Genomic DNA, 15,983 nt, shown 5'->3' on the forward strand with positions numbered 1-15,983 from the left:
TATAAATCAGCTGAACATTTTTCACGGGAAAATCATATTTCACAGCTGCTTTTATTCCTTTAATAACATTATTCTTTTATCTTTCTTTAATAAAAACAGGTAGGTCTTTCTTACAGAGCGTGCTGTCAGTTCAGGAAACAAAAGTTATTTTTTTTAGATTATAAATACCAATTCTAGGTTTCAACCCAAAGCTTCAATAAGTTAAAAGGTGTATTCTATTATTAAGAGCAAATATCTCCAAAGATTATAGCAGTTAGCTAAAAGCAGCTAAACAACCAGTGAGAATCTAAAATATTTTCAGTATCAAGAAAAATACATAAAACACCAAAAAATAACTTTGATCCAGACTTATCACCCATTATCACAAAGAAAGGGATCCCAACCAGCCAAACATAAAATAGCCTTAAAAAAATAAAGCAAAGCTTGCTGTACTTTAAGCAACAGGAATCGAAAGGTGACATAAAATTTGTCATTCAGCCACAAAGAGCAACTTTCTGACCTTTAATGGAATTAGATTAAATTTATCTGGACATAGGAGTGAAACGTATGTTGAGAAACCATTAAAATCTTATTTATCCCTCCATAAATTCAACAATCCCAGAATGAAAAACGATCTTGTAATGATCTCAGTATGCTACTTTAAAAATCCTCTGCTTTTTCTACTCCACTGAAGGTCTCCTTCCTAAGTCAGATTCTATTTTTAGAATCTCTTAGTACAGTTATTGTCAACCATCAATTTACTCTATTCAATTCTTTTGTTAATCTTCATATTATCACCTGTCAAGTCTTTGGAATTCTTCATGCAGAAGATTCTGCAGTTCCAGTCGCTCCAAGATGAGTTCACACTGCATTCGATACTGCTCCAATGGGTTTTCTGGAAACGAGGTATGCAGTGCATTGATGCCTCCGAGAAGTGCACCTCCCTGTACAACACAGAAGAATGGAAACATCTTGGTTACTCAGCATCAGATTTTAACAACAAAGACGGTTTTCTCTACAATCTTCCACTGGCAACTTTAGCATCTGATGTAGCAAATACTTACCCAGTAACTTTACTCACACAAGTAATTCTATAGAAGTCAATGGGACGACTTACATGGGTAAAGTTACTCACCTGCATAAATGTTTGCAAGATCAGACCCTTTGTTTATTATTATCATTACTTGGATTTACACAAAAAATATAAAGGGAAACTATCTGAGGCCTGACGAGAGTTTATTCTTAGGGATTTTTAGTTTATAAAAATAGATATTAGGAAAGAAGTCCTCTGAATTCCTTATAAATCTTCTGACTAAGTAGCTTCTATAACTGAGGAGATTGTAACTATTGTAACTTGTTCACTTAGGGTATGTCTACAGAGGGATAAAAACCCCACAGCTGTGGGTTAACAGGGTTTGGGCTAAGGGACTAAAAAATTTCTGTGTAGATATTCAGTCTGGAACCCAAACCCTGAGACCCGGTGAGGGTGGAGTGTCCCAGAGCTCTGGCTCCAGCCTGAGTCCAAACATCTACATAGTAATTTTTAGTCCCACAGCCCGAGCCTCATGAGCCTGAGTCAGCTAACAGAGGCCAGCCGCAGCTGTGCTGCGGGGCTTTTATCCCTGTGTAGACATATCTTTAAAGGAGGAGAGGAACCCTGGTCTGATGGTTAAAGTACAGGAATGGGAGTTAGAAGATCTGGGTTTTAGGGCCTGTCTATATGCGGGAAATTGATCAGCATAGCTATTCCAAATAACTGTTCCATTATAATTTAGCTATTCCATAATAACTCCCCTGTGTGGACACTCTATTCCAGAATAAAAGTGATTTTATTCGGAATAATAATTACTCTGCTTGCTGAGTGCACAAGATGGATGAATCAGAGTTGTGTAGTAAAGGAGGCTGTTGAGTGTAGGACCCCTGCCTCATTTGTTGCAGAAGTTGGAAGTTGCCTAAGAGAAAGGCGGGTGTTATGGTTAAGACAGTTGAATGCTGCCCTGGAGAACTGGATTCTATCCTTTCCTGTACCAGAGTTTCTATGTTATGCATGACAAGTCATTTGAACCAAACTTTTCACAGGAGGCCGCTAATTGTGTGTTTCTCGTTTTCTAGTTGCCCAACTTGAGACCTTGGGGTCTGATTTGCAGAAGTGCTGAGCACTCATAGCTGCAACTAAAGTCAATGGGAGTTGTGCTTTGAACATATAAAGTGCCATATAATGCTAAGTACTCTGAAAACTCAGTTCTTAGGTGTCTCAAACTGGGCATCCAAAATAGTGAATCCTTTTGACCTTACTCTTTATGTGCCTTAGCCCGCTGTCTGTAAAATAGAGCTAATACCGCCGCCCTCATCTCACAGGGAATTCTGAAAATAAATTGATCAGTATCTGAATGTTTCACAAACACTAAAGTGATAAGCACCATAGAAAAGTCCATAAATAAATTAATAATTCTGTCTTCAAAGCAGGGTTTGAATAGTGTGCAGTAAATAAGGCTTATGGCCACAGACTGAACAATGACAATAAAACAAAATATTGCATAGCTGCACATTAAGTGAGTACAGTCTAGCCTGCATACTCAATGAGGCCGGGGGGCTGTGGAAAAAATACTATGCGCTCATATAATAAAAGGCTGCTTCCTAATGCATATGGCACAATGGGGCCAAATTAAGATAGTACAGACCTAACTTTTGAGTATTTGACTTTGCAACCTTAAAATGTTCTTTTAATGTAGTTTTGTAGCATGTGTGTGTGTGTGTGTGTGGAGGGGTGGTGGTGGTTGTGATTTTTTGTTTTTGTATAATAGGAAATAGAGAGCTGCAGAATTTAATGCAACTTCCTGCCAATTTTCATCCCTTGGTCTGGTGCTCAAGTCTCCAAGACGTTTGGTTTTATGCCGCATGTGCCATATGCAGTGTAAAGAGCTCAGCTCATTCAACTGCCACATGGCCAGTCCATATGTTCAACACTTCAGATCAGCACTTAGCTGTTTGCTTGATACACATGTAGGCAGAACAAGAAGCAGAGCACCAGAGGTTCTCAGAGAGTGGATTCAAAGGAGTTAGCAGGCCTCTCAAAAACTGGAGAATAGGGATGTGCACAGGAGGATTGAGGATCTGGGAAAGGAGACAGAAAATGAGAAGTACAAGGGGGAAATAGGAAGGAAGGGAGAGGAGAAGAAACTGGATAAGGAGAGGAAATCATGAAATGAAAGACAGAAGTAAGAAGGGCAGAGAGCAAACTTTGGAGTAAATCAAGGCTGAGAGTAAAGTGTGGGATGGAGAGAGGGACAGGCAGGACAACAGGAGGACACAGAGGAAGGAAAGGGAATGAATCAAGAAGGGAAGGTAAGAGGAGGTGGACAAGAGGGCAGACAGACAACAGGGAAGAGGAGAGAAATAAGGATGTATTAAAGGGTAATGATAAGGAAATAAAAAGAGGTGAGAACAAGAGAGGCCAACCAGCCAATCAGCTGCCCAAGAGGACCAGCAAGAATACCTGACTACGGAGCTAACCACCACTACGCTTGGTTTCACACTGGGTGGGCTATGATATTGTAGAAGTTACAACCGCAAGGCTTGACTCAGTCTTTGTGCAGCTGAAAGGTGGCAGCCGCCAGCCCTTCTAGAGTTATTCAAACACCTGCCTGTTTCCATCACCCTCCCACACTCTAAAAAGTGACAGTTAAAGAGAAAAATAAGAAAACTTTTTGAGAGAAATTATATGTCTCTCACCAAATACAATGGACAAAAGTGAAGAAACTAAAGGAAATTCCAACAAAAACTGGTTGAAAAAGTAAGTAGCAAATGCTGATGTTAACCAAGAAAATAAAAAAACGAGGGAAGCAGAGAACAAGATACTAAGGAACTATGAACTACTATAATTATTAGCAACCCTAATCATTTTCAGTGATTGGCACACACAGAGAGCTATTCAGATACTATGGTGTTGTGCGCTATCTAAGTCCTGAGAGAGACAGAGTTAAACCATCTCAGGTACTGAATGAAAAACTAATGTATATGTGATTACTTTCTTCCAAAGCAGGATATTTTTTCTTAAAATAAACTTCTGCTTCTTTATTTCTAAAAATCTCTTAATAAAAATAAGTAAATAATCTCCTTCAAGAAGAAGCTATTACAAGGGAACATTTGCATGGCACAGGTGGTTGAAAACATATGGTCCTGAGGCACGCAAGTGTTTAGCATAACTGTACAAGAAGAGTGAACTGTGGTAAATGTGAAGAGCACACTGGCTAATGTCAAGTCCAATCCTGGAATCCTTCTTCAGGAAAAACTCCCAATGAGACTCTCGACACAAATGCTAATTATGCATTTCAGAACCCCTCAATCTATGCATATATAAAAAAGTAACATACAATTATGAAACACCACGCTGATTTTCTTTCTGTAGTCAGACTGCATGAAAATTTGAGTGTAATGTGTATATTAATTTGAGTCTGTTATTTGATCAAACTGCAAAAAAAAAAAAAAAAAAAAAAAAAGATGTAATTAAAGAGGGCCTTGTGTATATAAAACTGTGTGCAGGATTTTTTAACAGTACTGGTTTAAAACCAATATCCTGTCAAATTCCAGTCTGGTTAATTATATCTTGTCTCCCTAACTTCCTGCTGCAGTTTCATTTGAATATGTTATTCTACATCATTTCTTAGTGTAATGTTGCTGCATGCTGCTAAAAAGCTGACCTGTTCCAGCCCAATGATGGCTGCATTTCATCAGAGACTTTAGTAATCTTTCTATATAGCATAGAGTCAGATTCTGTAGTTCTTGAAGCAAAATTCCATTTGAAGTCACTGTGGGGTACATTTTCACAGGCACAAGTGGCAATTACTCACCTAATTCACACTGAAAGTCAGTGGCAGGTCACAGGTGCCCAACTGTCATTTGTGCCTTTGGAAATCTACTCCTTTGAGCTTTGTCTGATTAAAGACAGCAGGATCAAGATCATAGGCTATAAAATGCTTTTAGGTCCTTCTGGTTGAAAGGTGCTATAAAACATGTATTGTCATTTGCATATATGGTTTCTCATACTCATGAGACACCAACCTGTACAAGAAAATGGGAAATGTCATATTAGATCTGACCAATAGTGCAGGAGACAGTTTCTGATAGATCCAGTATCACATGCTTCAGTTGAAGGTACTAAAAACCTTCAGTGGATAATTGGGGATAATCATCTCTTCAGGAATGTTTCTTCTGAGCTCCTGTTCATGGCTGGATTATGCCCTGAAACCTAAGGATTCATATCCCTTCAGCAAATATCCTATCTAGTGTAACAATGGATAGTCTGATTGTCCAAATACATTTCTATTTAAAAAAATTCTGCTAAGCTCTTGGCCTAAGTGATATCTTTTGACAATGAGTGCCAGAGGGTAGTTATGTATTGTGTAAAAAATATTTCCTTTTATTGGTTTTAAGTCTGTTGCCTTTCATTTAAATTTAATGTCTCTTTGGTTTTGTATTATGAGAAATGATAAATAGGAGTGCCCAGTTATGTCTTCTATGCCATTCATTATTTTGCATAACTTTATAATGTTCCCTTCTTATTAATCTTCTATCCAAACTCAACACTGTGAGCCATCAGGTACTGCTACTGAAATAGGCAAGAATTTTGAGAAATAGCAAGAGGGTCTACATCATCTCCTCCCTGCTTGAAAATCAATGTTTCTTTGTCAAGACAGCTGGCCAGAAAAATTGATGATATACTCCGCAGAATGGATTGCCCCAAGGTTCAGTGCCATCACCCTTGCTGTTTAATGTCTACACAAATGACCAGCCAGAATCCCCTCATGTGCAAAGATTCATTTATGCAGATAATCTTTGAATCGCCAATCAGTCGGAAAGATTTGAGAATATTGAACTCATTTTAACTGGTTCCCTGAGTGTACATGGAAAGTTCTATTGCACATTGTTCCTAAATGCCAACTCTAGCAAGATACAAATGTGCACCTTCCACCTGAAATACCATCAGGTAAAGCAAAACTTCCAGACTTTGTGGGATGGTACAATCCTTGAGCACTATGAACATCTGGCATACCTTGGATCACATTAGATTTAACGCTGATATTCAAAGAGCACATAAAGGAGCTGAAAAAGAAAACTAACTCCTGGAATTGTATACTCCAGAAATTGGCCAACACAAAATGGGGAGCTGACCTCAAAACACTCTGAGCTATCTGTCTTGGCCTTTGTCACTCAACTGCGGAGTACTGTGCATCAGTATGGTCTTGGGCCATGCACACACAACTGATATTGAATCCTGTAGGATCATCACAGTAACTGTGAAACCAACTCCCATGCTGTCACTATACATGAATTGCACCATAATTTGTAAGGTGAGATGCCTTCAGTAAAAAGGAGAAACAAAAATAAGTGCATGTTCCAAGACATCCACTGTTTGGACACATTCCACCACCCAAAAGGCTGAAGTCCAAAAAGAGCTTTGCTCCGGAAAATCCCTTACCCCAAAATACCATTGTGGAAGTCTACAGAGTAACAAAATTGCAGGAAATGCTGATGATCTTGGAGAACCTGCTTTCTTCAGAACAACTCCCCCCCAGGGACTGACTTCAAACAAAAACAATCATATACTCCAAATTGAGCAAGAGCTGGGATGACAAAGATGGTGACAATATGATCAAATGAAAGCTGGGGAATGACCCCAGTATGAATCTGGAGAGCCTAGGCAAATACTTGAATACTGCCTGATGCAGTACTACCTGTCAATACCCTGTTCTCCCAAGAAACTATTTGAGATAAGTGACACACCATGTCTTGGCTACAATTTTGGAGTGACAAACTATGAAGATGAATAAATATTCTGGGCCTGATTCTCTTTTATGCTAAGTCCCTTTACACTTCTCTGGCAACTGTTAATCTTTCTAAAACTTTTTCAAAACCCAATTTTTTTTGGTTCTTACATATAATAACTAATGTCTAAATGAAAAAGTACAAGTGTCATTCATCCATCCATCTACCATAGAGACCAGTTTCTCAACTCAATTATATTTCAGTGTCTGAATATTAAAATGGATTGTTCTCTAAGAGATGAAGATAGTTGTCATACATAAGAAAGAGTCTCTTTAAATGAATTGAATCATACAGCATGGGATTGTAGTAGTATCAGTTTCTATAAAAAAGCTTACCTGCATAGAAGATTCCATCACTGAGACCACTGTTATAGCATCTTCCAAAGTTACAGTGTCCCTAAACATCAATCGAGCATGGGCTAGCAAAATCAAATGAGCATTAAAAACAAATGTTATTAAAATTGAAAAGCATGTGTTTGTATTAATAAGCAGAGGCTAACACATTTAGATCTGATTCTGCAAACACTCATGCATGTGCTTAACTTTAAACATAAAAATAGTCCCATTGACTTCACTGTCATAAGTGTCTGGAGAATTGGGAAAACTTAACTCCTCTAATAAGAAATGAAGCATGTCTTCTGGATTACAGATTCAATGACAGTTTGAAAAATTGGAATAAATAAATGCAAAAGGCTACATTTAAACAACTGCAAGGTGTTGAGATACTATGATGATATGATATTAGTATAAAATAATATTCATCTATCCAGATGAATTGATAGCAACACAAACTAACCAAAAAAAGCAGCAGTCCGCACTTCGCATTTCCTTCCTTTTGTAGTTTAAACATTTTTTCCTTATTATTTTTTGTGTCCTGCTTCACTCCACTAAACCAACCAGTATCCAAAATAGAATTAATTTTTATGAATGGACATAATGCAAATAATTCACCATACTAAGCCATTCAGGTTGGTTGTATAACTATGCTGTTGGGCAGTCATTTTTAAGCAAGAAAAATGGTACTTTTGTATAACACTTTGAAAATATAAAGTGAGAGTTAAGACCCCAATCATGCAAATGCATAGTCATGTAAGAGACTTTATACACATGAATAATGTGAAAATATCTGCAGGGTCACGTCTTTAAATGGTAAGAGAATTTACAAAACAAAACAACCCCCCCCATAAATTCAAATAGGAACAACTGGCTAATAAAAGAAACATCTGCTTGATTGACAAAATAAAAACATCACTCTGGGCTGAAATTTGTTAACAAAGTTACTGTATGTTGCTCATTTCCCTCTAACTTAACGTCTTACACTGGTTTAAATTTCAGGGAAGGGGGGGAACATATTACATTAAAATTCAAACTAGTTCTGCATATCTAAAAACTCCCACAAAAACCTATTGGTTCACTAATGCTAAAATTCCAAGAGATTCATTTATCCCTAGTTTAGCTGGAAGGTCACTACTTAGCCTATGAACTATAACTGCATTTCTAAAGTGTCCAGTTTTTAAGTTGTTAGGCAGAAAAGCCAATACTGCTAAGGACTCACCTTCTGCTAAACGTATCAAACTCTCTAATAAGCGAATGGTAGTTCGGGCAGCATTTCTGCAATCACTCTGACGCTGCATCTGGTAATAACGGGCAAGAATCAGGTTGCTCTCATCAGACAATTTTGGCTGTAGATTCTTTATTAGACAAAAGTAGGTTTTCATCTTTTCCATGCTCCAGAGGTTTTCTGATTTGCTTGGGCACCCTGCATAACAAGTGCCCCATCAGTAACTTCAAAACAATGGCAGACATAAAACGCTTTCCTAAAGATTCCTGTTAAATAGGTGAATGAATGTAAAATGAGGTTTTATTACATTTTAGGGCATAAAGGGACTATCAATCACTTAGCTCATCTATGATCTGGCCAAATTCCTGTGTGGGTTATTACATTCTATCTGTTGGGATTCCCTCCGAGACCTTTTCCACTCAGCTTATCCAGAACACCTTGTCCAGTTCTGGGAAAACATTTAATCAAGTTCTCAGTTCAACTCCAGCTTGTCACTCAAGTTCTATTTCCTAGCTACTAACACCTATAGTTCCTGAATTGAATTGATTTGGACATCATATGGTTCATGTAAGGACCAACTGCTTTGCAGATTGTGTAAGGACCAATCACTGATGTCCTCACCTTATCTACATTTCAAGCTTATCAGTTCAAAGTGTTCCCACTTATCTAGCCCAAAAACAACATTTCTAGCACACAGCCTGTCCCGTCCCTGTTTACACTTTACCATGCACTCAAATCAAGCTACATGCAAGTTTATTCATGCCCAGCATGATCTACACAACCTACCTAATTTACCTATTGTTTGAACTGTTTATGGTGTTCTACAGCACTTCTTGCCCTGAATTGTTCTGTAACATTGCTGTTTCACTCCAGGCTTCAATATCCAATCCTGCTCTTAGTAAAGTCAATAACAAAGCTCCTATCAATTTAATGGGAGCAAGATCAGGCTCACTGTTTATCAGCTTATTCAGTCTGTAAAACACCCTGGAATCCTTTGAGAATTGAGATGAAAGGTGCCACATAAATATATGATTAGCTAGCTAACATATTTTATAGGGCAAATCACTCTGTGCCACATTCAGGACAGTATTTGCACAACTGTGCACTGGAGGGGATGGTGCAAAAAGCTTTCCCTCACCTTATTTATTTATTTATTATTATTACTGAAGTACCTCAGAGCTCCAGTCATGGACCAGGACCTCATTATGCAAGGTGCTGTACAAACACAGAACAAAAAGACAGTCTTTGCCTCAAAGAGCTTAGGGTCTAAATATAAGACAAGAGACAATAATTGTGTACTATCTAAATAGACAGAATAGGGTAAAGGAAGAGGGGCAACACACAAGCCGAGGGAATAATATGAAGGTAGCATATATCATGTTAGTTCCACTTTTACTTTGTGCTACTTAGTAGGGGATCAGCTAAAGGGAAAGGGAAGGGACGGAGGTGTCGGGGACAGAGCAGAGGAGGAGGGGATAGAAGGGACAGGAGTGGAGTGAAACTGATTGAAAGTTGTCACACTAAACATGTGTTTAGTAATTTAGTTGGCAGGGATTGTTGGTCTCTGTTCTATTCCTAATGGACAGGCACCCACATCACAACCCCCACAATTGGCACCATGCATGAAATTCTCAACAGAAATCAAGAAAAATGAAAATAAACCGAACTGCCCTTTCAGTCACTGAACTGATCTCTCCAAAACTGGGCTGTAGAACATTTCAGAAAGATCAGTGTGGAGAAGAAGCTTTATATACATATAAAGAATCTATTCTTACCTTTGTTTTCCAGTATGAAAGAAGAAATTATGCGATCCCAGTCTTCATTTCTTGTGTCTAGCAATACTAAGACCAGGTCAAATCTGCTCAGTAGAGGACTGCCAAGGGCTATGTTCACGGAGACTGATTCATTAGGGTCATACTGGCCTTTTGGATTTGTTGCAGCCAATATTGTGGTTCTTGTGTTCAGCTTGCACACTAAGCTAAAAACAAAGATGATGTCCATCACTATTCTGTGATATTGGATATAGGAAATAATTTTTAATAAGGTATTTTATGTTTACATAGCACCATTCATGTTGAAGGATCCCAAAGTGCTACATTATATATAGTGTAAATAAAACAGTATCTCTCTGTTGAAAGATGGCAACCAAGCAGAAAGACTGTGTACAGTGTACTGCTAAGTGACATAAAGGAGGGTGATATTCAATATATTGAATAATCTATATACTGAGCCATCTGGTGCAAATTAGCATAGCTTTATTGACTTCAATAGAACTATACTGATTTACCCCAGGTGCGACAGTGACCTGCAATTTTTAGTAATCACATCCCGAATTTTTATGGAGGAAAATAACTTTTTAGGTCAATTCAGGGTTAAAAAAAAAGAGAAACAAATATTCTTTCTATAATTCTTTGTATATATGGCTAAGCATTTTTACATATTTTTCTACAGTGAAATAAGTATTTTCTCCTTGAATCATGTTGTCCTGGTGCCTGTGTTTAGTCGCAGTGGGACACTTTTGTCCCAGTAGTCACAGCATAATCTTTTCAGTGAAGGCAACAGAACAGTTATTCTAAATTTGGTTTATCGCTGAGCTATTTCCAGTCAACTACAAGTTAGCTCCTATCTCATATCCAGAACTTAAATGTAGGTTAAAGCCAATAATCTTAGCTTTTCTACTTATAGTCTACACCACAAGAAAAGAGCCTTGGCTCCCAGCCTGTACTAAGAGAGATTAAATGAACAAAGCATCATTAACTTCTCTATGTAACATTATAATTATTTAAAAATTCCTAAGTAAATACAGTCCTTTTTAAAGCAAGTGACTGAGGCTTTGTGTGCTGGAAGCAAGACTGTGTTCTATATTCCTATCTATAAAACAAAATCAATGGTGTCAGGGAATTCAGTTAAAACATGGCTTCATTTTACAGCATAGATTGAATCAAACCATAGCAAGTCCAAGTCATTAGCATTGTTCAAGTACTTGGGGAGTTTCTCATTCAGACTTCTGGAATAGGTCGTCAGGACAAGAGGACTTGTAATGGCACACTTTAAGCACTGCACATGCATTGTAAGCAACATCCCCATGAGTGGATACTTGGCCTATTGGGGATATTGTATGGTTCTGCTTTATTAAAATTGCTCATACAAAAAATAGCATAAAAGGTAAATATGGAGCAAAAGTTGAAAATGAATTCAGTGTTTGGTCACTGGATTGAGTTAAATATCATTCTGAAGAGTGTAATTGTTTTGATTGACTGTGCATCACCTCCACAAAAAAGCATCAGTGGTAAGCCAGGTTTTCCCTTTGCTCCAGTCCTCCCACAGCAAGGGAGGGAATCCCAGCCCACCTTAACTGTTAGACGCTGGTGACCTCCACTAGCCTGCTCAAAAAAAAGTAGCCATGGTACTTGGTTGGAGTTGCCCATATTGAATTAAACATAAACATGAACCACTCTGTACCCTTGGTTCATGTATTTTGAAAGTGAATTTCACTCTATTCTACTCGGCTCCTAAGTTTTAATGTTCATTATGTTACAGATTTTTGTACTGACAACAAACACAGAGCTACCTATGAGAAGTTGTCAGAGGGGACACTGGAGGCTTTGGCAGCTTGGCAGAGGATCCCAGAAGACATGGAATGCAGTTTGGGATTATGGGAAAAGCATGTTAGTTATATGTTTCTGCAGTGAAGTGGTTAACGGCGTTGAAATTTAAGTTCATTGAGTTTCAGAGTGCTAATTTAAGTGAATGGGGCAGTTTGTTCCTGATTTACAGCTTTTTTTGTGTGTGTGTATGTGTGTGTGTGGCTTCTTACAACAGTCTGTAACCCACTAACCTCCCTTTTTGTCCTGTGACTACAGGGATGTTAACAGCCACTTCACCTTGAATGGTCCCTTAGAACATGCACTAATTACCTATGCTAACCTATCTGTTCAAGCTTGTATTTAGCTGTGACATTCTCAAGCCTTTTCTACACTAAAAAAATAAGTCAACCTATGTTATGTGGACTTACAGCCAAGGATGATGTCCACACTGCTCTCCTTGAGTTGGTGGAGTGTGTCCTCTCCAGGAGCACTTCCACCAACCTAAGAGGCAGGGTGGGGAGAGCTCCATCTCTCAGCTCCCTGCTAGGAGTCAACAGGCTCCCTGTGGGCTCACCCCCAACTTCCCAGTCCCAGACGGAAGCCAGGGGCAGCCTGCGAGGATTTCTCTCTTCCCCTTTCCCTGTTGGGATCTGGGAGCAGCCTCACAGGGCTTCTCCATTCCCTGCTCTGGGCTGGAATGGGCAACCAAGTCAATTTCACAGCTCAGCCCTGTAATTGACAAAGCTGCCTCAAGGGGGAGCTGGTGGAGAAGCTTCCAGACTTCTGACCTTGGCTTCTAGCCTAGAGCAGAGACTAGCAGCCCCAACTGGGAGCAGGTCAAGATACGAGGGCTGCTGCAAGCCGGGGCGTCTGGAGAAGCCGGGGCTGCTGGTCTCCGCTCTGGCCTGGGAGCCGGGGCCAGAAGTCAGGGAGTTTCTCCACCTGCTCCCTGCCTAGGCAACCTTGTCAATTACATGTCTGAACCATGATATTGACATGGCTGCCCCTTTCAGCAGGGACAGGGAATCAGCCGGGCTGCCTGCTTCTCCTCCTGCTCCCAGCTGGGACTGGGAACCAGCCACTCTGGCTTTCACTTTCTTATCAATTCCACCGCTCCAATATGACAGCCCCACTACTGACGTAAGGGGGTGCATTGTCTACATTGACACTGTGTTGCCCTAACTATGCCGACAAAAGCCCTACACCTCTCGTCGAGGAGATTTTATTTTGTCGAAAAACAGGGCAGATTTGTCAGAGGAAGGTGTGATTGCACTGTGTATACCAGCACTGTTCTGTTGAAAAAGGCTGAGTTTTTTCAACAAAACACTCTAGTGTAGACCAGGCCTCAGTACCTTTCCCAGACCTGAATAAGAGCTCTGTGTAGCCTGAAAACTTGTTTCTCTTACCAACAGAAGTTGGTCCAATATAAGATGCTACCTCACCCACCTTGTCTCAGATATTTTTCAGTCTGTTTCGAGGTTTAGACTGAAATCAATCATTTACACTCGATTCATATTTGAAAACAGCAGTCAGGACTAGAAATGTAAGGATGTATTCTCTGCTATGTTTAACTGTGGGCAGTTGTGTATGTGTAAGGTTAATGGAAAGTGCCCACTAGTGAACTGCACATACACTTCTGAGGTAATTTTCCCCATATGCAAAGTAGGCAGTTGCAGTTATGCTGAAAGTAGCTGTGAGCTGAGCTGCAAGATCCAACATCAGCACAAGTTAACCAAAAGGGAGGTGGTTAGCAGAAATCCATAATCAGGACCAAGGCGATATTGTTAGTGATTCAGTAACTCAGAGAAGGTTAGTGCACCACGTGGTGGAGGTAGGTTTCTTGGCTTGCTTTTGTAAATGGAGTGAGATCAATGGCTTACTTGGCTAATTTCTTGTAGCTTTTGTGGAAGAAGCAAGTCTTGAGGACGGATTTAAATGAGGAGAGGCCATTCATAGCATAGGGCAATGTGGGACAAATACCCTAGGATGGTTGATGAAGCGGGTGAATGGGGTCTCAAAGCTGTTGTCATTGGCTGAGGATGTGGGGTGCAGGAAAAACCAAAACCAAAAAGAGACAGGGGCAAAAAGAGAGGGAGGGACAGAGCATAAAGTGCTTTTAAGGGGGGGACAAATAGCTTAAATTTGATGTGTGCGGAAGTGGGAGAGTCAGTGGAGATATTCAAAATAGGGAGTCGGTTTGAAAGGCCAAGAAGATGTGATTTTAGCAGTGATGTTGTGTACGGATCAGTGGGAGTGATGTGGATATCAGGATACCAAGAGAAGGAGATTACAGCAATCAGTACAGGGGATGATTTGGGCCTGGACAAGAGTTGTGTGTGATTGGACAGAAAGAAGAGGTTTGATTTCAAATAGATGTTATGCACGAAAAGCTATCAAGATATTCAACATAGGCTAGATGTAAAGGGAAAAGGAGGAGTTAAAGAGGACACCCAGGTTACAAGTATCAGTAACAGGAGAATGGTGGTACATTATCAGTAACAGAGAACGGGAGGAAAGTAGAGAGTTTTGGATGAAAAATAGGAGACCAGATTATCAATGCAGGCTCTATGCCTTTCTAAGCCAAACCTTTTGTATGTAAGTGCCTAAATCTAGGATTTAGGAACCTAACTTTAGGCACCCACGTTTGAAATTTTTTGCCATAGCTGGCACCAGAGACTACAAAGGAGATCAATTTGTACAGTCACCTCAGGTAGCAAGGTCACTTAATTATGAGGTCATTCTCCAAATGTAACTCCTCCAGCACCCAGCAGTCCTTGTATTCTGAGGTAAATGCACTCCTTCAGTATGTTTGCATGTCTTGTCAAACAATGATATTTCCTACATAGCTAAGAAACTACTGCCTCATAAACCAGTTAATGGATTTTAGTTACACAAATAACTCATTTATGAGTGAGCTCTTAAGAAGACCTACTTCCTTACCCTCAAGTTCTAGTAAGCTAGGTTAATTGCAGGCCCTAAGAAGACAGGGACAGAGGTGGCCTAAAACCACCTTTTATTCCCCCCAAAGACAGGGATGGCTATGGGCCAATTCGGTCCCTGGTATAATTTAGAGCAGCCTTGAGACTGTTCTAACTTCCACAATACCCACGAAGCCTTTTTGCTGGACCAAGATCACTGGAATGCAAAGTGCTCTGGGCCCATCACCTCCCACCCCTGTCCTGGAAAGAGGGTGGGATAGACTTAGGGGAATACCCAGATGTCCTGTTCGGGAGGTGATCTGTCTCCTTTGTGGACAGACTGAGGATTTGGCCCAGTAGCTTCACTTGCCACAGGATTAAAAAATCCAAGTTTTCAGAAGTACCATACAGCGCTTCTCCTTCATAGTTCAGTGGCCAGAAGTCGCTTTCATGATATGGGTCACCATATAAAAGCGAGCAGCCTGGGAATCTGTCTATCTTTTTTGCTGCTTGACTAACTAATTGCCATTCAAAAAAGAGTTTTCAGTCCCAGTTTCTGAACTGCAACTCACATAAAAAAAAGTCTCACTTCCCACAATACCCTCATAGTCCTCCCAGCCCCTCAAAAAACCCCAAAACACTCTTCTTGATGTGCCCTCTCTATATGCAGTGGCCAGAATTTCAAAAGATGATGCAGGGGATTCATAAGTATTTTATTCATATGCATCCATTGGTCCATTGCACCCTCCTTTGAAATTCTGACTCATAGTTTGAGAGTACCTTTTAAAACAAAACTCTACAGTACAGTATAAGAAATATTTAAATTGCTCAGAGAGGCAAACCTAGATTTAACATTTACTTTAATATTTCAGAATTCAGGGAAAAGATATTTTGTTATTTCATCACATGCATTTAAATGTCACTCACCCTGCCTTAGCTACACTGATGGTTTGTTGCTCCATTGCTTCATGTATGCTGGTTCTGTCATGTTCTTTGATGCTATTAAACTCATCAATACAGCAAAGACCTCCATCTGCAAGCACGAGTGCTCCAGCTTCCAAATTCCATTCTCCAGAATCCTTCACCGCCGTTACCGTCAAACCTGAAGAATATT

At 39.8% G+C, this 15,983-nt stretch overlaps 1 protein-coding gene across 1 annotated transcript in view; it reads right to left on the bottom strand.

Annotated features, from left to right (window-relative positions):
* MCM9 (minichromosome maintenance 9 homologous recombination repair factor) overlaps nt 1–15,983 on the bottom strand; it is a 79,273-nt gene that overhangs the window by 2,700 nt on the left and 60,590 nt on the right. Inside the window, exons 8-12 of the mRNA XM_067546657.1 lie at nt 15,797–15,971; nt 10,140–10,342; nt 8,359–8,562; nt 7,140–7,222; nt 778–923 (exon numbers count right to left, since the gene is read on the bottom strand). Coding sequence (XP_067402758.1) covers nt 778–923; nt 7,140–7,222; nt 8,359–8,562; nt 10,140–10,342; nt 15,797–15,971 — 811 coding nt within the window. The remainder of the gene's footprint in view (nt 1–777; nt 924–7,139; nt 7,223–8,358; nt 8,563–10,139; nt 10,343–15,796; nt 15,972–15,983) is intronic.

The sequence above is a fragment of the Emydura macquarii genome, unplaced genomic scaffold (assembly GCF_026122565.2).
Source record: "Emydura macquarii macquarii isolate MOO-44397 ecotype Brisbane River unplaced genomic scaffold, CSIRO-AGI_Emac_v2 contig_1146, whole genome shotgun sequence".
Classification (NCBI taxonomy): domain Eukaryota; kingdom Metazoa; phylum Chordata; order Testudines; family Chelidae; genus Emydura; species Emydura macquarii.